General features: G+C 46.2%; 2 protein-coding genes across 2 annotated transcripts; both read left to right on the plus strand.

Annotated features, from left to right (window-relative positions):
* LOC132257160 (uncharacterized) lies at positions 1–633 on the plus strand. The gene is made up of 2 exons (XM_059753947.1): positions 1–146; positions 237–633. The coding sequence occupies exons 1-2, from the start codon at positions 93–95 to the stop codon at positions 537–539; spliced, it is 357 nt and encodes a 118-aa protein (XP_059609930.1). The 5' UTR covers positions 1–92; the 3' UTR covers positions 540–633.
* A 1,469-nt stretch (positions 634–2,102) lies between these two features.
* LOC132257164 (myb-like protein X) lies at positions 2,103–3,123 on the plus strand (the record flags this gene model as incomplete). Its single annotated transcript, XM_059753950.1, has 3 exons — positions 2,103–2,225; positions 2,298–2,967; positions 3,038–3,123. Coding segments are annotated over exons 1-3 (816 nt in total), but the record flags the coding sequence as incomplete, so codon positions are not given.
* Between the last annotated feature and the right edge of the window lie 2,875 nt (positions 3,124–5,998).

The raw sequence follows: 5,998 nt of genomic DNA on the forward strand, positions 1-5,998 counted from the left end.
ATTCTGAGAGATCTTCAGTAGTTTCCTGACTTCTCAGTTAATATCATATCAACTTGCACAGCATCCCAAAAAACAACCCTCAACAAGTCAAAATGAACAAGTTTGTGCTCTTCACTTTCCTCTTCGCCGCCTTCGTGGCCACCAATGTGAGTCTCTCTCTCTCTCTCTGACTAGAATCCCAAAAACAGTGAAACCCAGATAGAACTGCAATTCTAACTTTATTCTTCTCTCTCTAGGCCCAATTCTTCGGCGCCGGAGATGCTTTTGGTCCAGCCATGTGGAGCCCATGGCCTCAGCTTGTGGTGGAGAAGGCAGTGCAGAAGGTCCGTGACACGCCCGTGTCCGCCGAGCTGCAGCCACAGCTGGATCAAGTCGTTGAGGATCTGGAGGCCGGCCTGGCGCAGTGCGAGGAGCTCCTGCCCCTCAACGTCTACTGGTTCTACAAGCGTTGCGTCGGAGTGCAGCTGAAGAAAGCCTCGAACGCCGCCGCCGCCCTCGAGGCCGCCTCCACCGCCGCCACCACTCAGGCCCCAGCCTAAGGAATCGTCTGCCACTCTAGCATCTCTGGCCCAAGGATTTTTCATGATGATTATTTATGTATAAACGTTAAATAAATTGCAATTCAAAAGTTAATTTCAATTCTTTTTCTTGACAAACTTCTCATCTTCCTGACCAATTCAGAGGCTTCGGGATCAAGAGTTGGTCTGGTTGAATAGTGTTTTCTCATCCTCTTTGCCATAGCGTGAAAAAGAAGAAAAAATAAGATTCAAGGATGAGATTTAATAAATAAAATGATATCAAGAAGAAATCTTCCTGTTTACATAAAACTGTTATTATCATAAATTGTTACCGCTCAGTTGAGTTTATGCTTGCAATTGGTGGCTCCTAAAAGCTCACTAAAGTTCCAATAATTAAGTCCAAAACATCAGCTGTAATAAATCTCTCACAGTGACTAAAGAGAATTCACATTGAAATTACGTTGTTTTCCACAGTGTTACAGTGTCAAAGCTCTATTGCAGCTTTATACATTGAAATAATGTTGACTCTCTTGCAAATAAGGACACACCAGACGGAACTTTCCTGGAGCACTCTGCTTAAATTACCGCTGCAGTGAGTGTGAATTAATTACGTGAACCCTTGAACTGCTGATGGTGATAAATTTTGACAAAAATTCGCGATAAAATTGAATTTATAGCGCGCGAGTAAACAAATGACTTTGACCTTGGTGTGAGGAAAAGCTCCACAGCACTGAAAGCTCCCGCGGTGATACCTGGACAAGGACACAATCTACTCCTGAGTTATTGATTCAACATATACATTATATCATTGTGTCTATCCAGGAAAATATGGTGCAAGTTTTACATGGCACTTTTCACCTTCTGGGCAAAAATCTCTTATCACGGAACTCAATGATAGAGTAAAATAATAAAACCCAGTGAGGTATTTCTCCACTGAGAGAGTGAGAGGAAATTTCCCCAGAAATGCTGCGAGGGTGGGTAAATAAATAGTAATGGAATGTGCGGTGCTTCTGATAAGGAAAAACCACGATGAGTTCTTATGCGATATGGCTCTTGGCGATTTGTCGTGGACAGACGTAGACGGAAAAGCTCAGGCATGACGGAAGTTTGAGAAATGTCTGTCTCCGCAATGGGAGAATTTCTTCATTCTCCCCACATGCTCCATAGTATACATTATCTCTTTTGCTGCTACATTAAAAATAATCTCTTCGCAATGCGACAGACGCCCAAAGCACAGTTCCTCCAATCGCCACATGCTTGCTTACGACAAGAGCTCCAGGAGCAAGGCATAAACCCGGACTAACTGTCAAAGCTCTCTGCTAATTTCAGGCAAATAAATTAATAAAGCGCCATACCTCAGCATTTTATTTGCCAATATAAAAGAATTCATTCCGTGAATCAGTTGTTTTTGCTCTCTCCTCTCCTGTGGCAATTGCTGATGTTTGATATGAGATTAAGTTGTATAACTTGGGATGCATGGAGACCAATTTGGAGAAAAATGATTCATGCGTTATCTTCGCAAGTGATATTTATCACTTTTCTCACACTCCTATATAAAGGTGGCACACTCTTCCCAGCATCAGTACGATTTTTCGACTTGCAGATGCTTCTGCTCGACTCAGCATCGAATTGTTACAAGTGCTGACGATGACGAAAGTTTTCCTAAAGTGTTTTCTACTAGTGACAGTGCTGGTTTATAGTGTCGAGGTATTGCAACTCAATTGCATATGTTTACCATAGAGTTTCACATGAATTTGTTGTTTTTCTTTCCCCCAAAAGTGTCGACCGAAAGATCATAACCACGCGTTCGACTACAGAGAATACACCCTCAATGCGGTAGATGGATTAAAGTCTCAAGACTTGTCAAAGAGTCGGCGTGAAGACGTTGACGATTTGAGGAAAAGTGTAGTGGAAGCCTTCGATAAATGCGATAAACTCCACGAGTTAACGAACCAATACTGGGTATTCAAAAAATGCTCAGGCGAAACGTTTGGAAATTATATGGAGAAAGTGAAGAAGTTGAAGGAGAAAATCAAGAAAGATAATAAACTCGATTCTAATGAAGATTCCGGTTCTGATGAATCTACTGAAGTGAAAGACAAGTCTAAAGAAGAAAGTAAGAACAAAGACAAAGACTCTAAAGAGAAAGATTCGAAAGAGAAAAATTCGAAAGACAAAGATTCGAAAGAGAAGGAATCGAAGGAAAAGGAATCAAAGGAAAAGGAATCAAAGGAAAAAGAGTCGAAAGAAAGGGATTCGAAGGAAAAAGACTCCAAGGAAAAAGAATCTCACAATCACAATCATAACCATAATCATAATCACAATCATGATAAACACACCACAAAAGCACCACGTCCTACTCGACCACCCACAACAAATCACACAGCTTTACCTGAGCAACCAACCACGCAACATCCCGGTGCCACTGCTGGTCCCACAGGTTCTCCAGGTAAACAAAGAAACACAGTGCAATCACGAAGAGAAATGTAATAAGCAAGAAATGTTTTTAAATTGCACAGGAGCAACGCAATCCCCATCTCAGGCTCCAGGCGAAACAACTGCGAACCCAACATCTGCTAGCCCTGACGCACCAACCACTCAAGGACCTGTGGTGACTGATGCGCCAACCACTCAAGGACCTGTGGTGACTGATGCGCCAACCACTCAAGGACCTGTGGGGACTGATGCTCCAGGTAAGGAATAAATCAACGAGAAATCGCGAGGACAAATGTAATAAGCAAGAAATGTTTTTAAATTGCACAGGAGCAACGCAATCCCCATCTCAGGCTCCAGGCGAAACAACTGCGAACCCAACATCTGCTAGCCCTGACGCACCAACCACTCAAGGACCTGTGGTGACTGACGCGCCAACCACTCAAGGACCTGTGGTGACTGATGCGCCAACCACTCAAGGACCTGTGGTGACTGATGCTCCAGGTAAGGAATAAATCAAAGAGAAATCGCGAGGACAAATGTAATAAGCAAGAAATGTTTTTAAATTGCCAGAGCAACGCAATCCCCATCTCAGGCTCCAGGCGAAACAACTGCGAACCCAACATCTGCTAGCCCTGACGCGCCAACCACTCAAGGACCTGTGGTGACTGATGCGCCAATCACTCAAGGACCTGTGGGGACTGATGCTCCAGGTAAGGAATAAATCAAAGAGAAATCGCGAGCAAATGTAATAAGCAAGAAATGTTTTTAAATTGCACAGGAGCAACGCAATCCCCATCTCAGGCTCCAGGCGAAACAACTGCGAACCCAACATCTGCTAGCCCTGACGCGCCAACCACTCAAGGACCTGTGGTGACTGATGCGCCAATCACTCAAGGACCTGTGGGGACTGATGCTCCAGGTAAGGAATAAATCAAAGAGAAATCGCGAGGACAAATGTAATAAGCAAGAAATGTTTTTAAATTGCACAGACAACGCAATCCCCATCTCAGGCTCCAGGCGAAACAACTGCGAACCCAACATCTGCTAGCCCTGACGCGCCAACCACTCAAGGACCTGTGGTGACTGATGCGCCAACCACTCAAGGACCTGTGGTGACTGATGCTCCAGGTAAGGAATAAATCAAAGAGAATCGCGAGGACAAATGTAATAAGCAAGAAATGTTTTTAAATTGCACAGGAGCAACGCAATCCCCATCTCAGGCTCCAGGCGAAACAACTGCGAACCCAACATCTGCTAGCCCTGACGCGCCAACCACTCAAGGACCTGTGGTGACTGATGCGCCAACCACTCAAGGGCCTGTGGTGACTGATGCGCCAACCACTCAAGGGCCTGTGGTGACTGATGCGCCAACCACTCAAGGACCTGTGGTGACTGATGCGCCAACCACTCAAGGACCTGTGGTGACTGACGCGCCAACCACTCAAGGACCTGTGGTGACTGATGCTCCAGGTAAGGAATAAATCAAAGAGAAATCGCGAGGACAAATGTAATAAGCAAGAAATGTTTTTAAATTGCACAGGAGCAACGCAATCCCCATCTCAGGCTCCAGGCGAAACAACTGCGAACCCAACATCTGCTAGCCCTGACGCGCCAACCACTCAAGGACCTGTGTGACTGATGCGCCAACCACTCAAGGACCTGTGGTGACTGACGCGCCAACCACTCAAGGACCTGTGGTGACTGATGCTCCAGGTAAGGAATAAATCAAAGAGAAATCGCGAGAGGACAAATGTAATAAGCAAGAAATGTTTTTAAATTGCACAGGAGCAACGCAATCCCCATCTCAGGCTCCAGGCGAAACAACTGCGAACCCAACATCTGCTAGCCCTGACGCGCCAACCACTCAAGGACCTGTGGTGACTGATGCGCCAACCACTCAAGGACCTGTGGTGACTGATGCTCCAGGTAAGGAATAAATCAAAGAGAAATCGCGAGGACAAATGTAATAAGCAAGAAATGTTTTTAAATTGCACAGGAGCAACGCAATCCCCATCTCAGGCTCCAGGCGAAACAACTGCGAACCCAACATCTGCTAGCCCTGACGCGCCAACCACTCAAGGACCTGTGGTGACTGACGCGCCAACCACTCAAGGACCTGTGGTGACTGATGCTCCAGGTAAGGAATAAATCAACGAGAAATCGCGAGGACAAATGTAATAAGCACGAATTGTTTTTAAATTGCACAGGAGCAACGCAATCCCCATCTCAGGCTCCAGGCGAAACAACTGCGAACCCAACATCTGCTAGCCCTGACGCACCAACCACTCAAGGACCTGTGGTGACTGACGCGCCAACCACTCAAGGACCTGTGGTGACTGACGCGCCACCACTCAAGACTGTGGTGACTGATGCTCCAGGTAAGGAAATCAAAGAGAAATCGCGAGGACAAATGTATAAGCAAGAAATGTTTTTAAATTGCACAGGAGCAACGCATCCCATCTCAGGCTCAGGCGAACAACGCGAACCCAAATCTGCTACCCTGACGCGCCAACACTCAGACCTGTGGTACTGACGCGCCAACCACTCAAGGACCTGTGGTGACTGATGCTCAGGTAAGGATAAATCAAAGAGAAATCGCGAGGACAAATGTAATAAGCAAGAAATGTTTTTAAATTGCACAGGAGCAACGCAATCCCCATCTCAGGCTCCAGGCGAAACAACTGCGAACCCAACATCTGCTAGCCCTGACGCGCCAACCACTCAAGGACCTGTGGTGACTGATGCGCCAACCACTCAAGGACCTGTGGTGACTGACGCGCCAACCACTCAAGGACCTGTGGTGACTGATGCTCCAGGTAAGGAATAAATCAAAGAGAAATCGCGAGGACAAATGTAATAAGCAAGAAATGTTTTTAAATTGCACAGGAGCAACGCAATCCCCATCTCAGGCTCCAGGCGAAACAACTGCGAACCCAACATCTGCTAGCCCTGACGCACCAACCACTCAAGGACCTGTGGTGACTGATGCGCCAACCACTCAAGGACCTGTGGTGACTGACGCGCCAACCACTCAAGGACCTGTG

This window comes from Phlebotomus argentipes, unplaced genomic scaffold, assembly GCF_947086385.1.
Source record: "Phlebotomus argentipes unplaced genomic scaffold, Phlebotomus argentipes genome assembly contig_42, whole genome shotgun sequence".
Lineage (NCBI taxonomy): Eukaryota > Metazoa > Arthropoda > Insecta > Diptera > Psychodidae > Phlebotomus > Phlebotomus argentipes.

Coding starts and splice junctions, on each gene's coding strand:
- LOC132257160 (XM_059753947.1), top strand. CDS start 93: ATGAACAAGTTTGTGCTCTTCACTTTCCTCTTCGCCGCCTTCGTGGCC. Junction 147..236: donor CCGCCTTCGTGGCCACCAAT/GTGAGTCTCTCT, acceptor TTCTCTCTCTAG/GCCCAATTCTTCGGCGCCGG.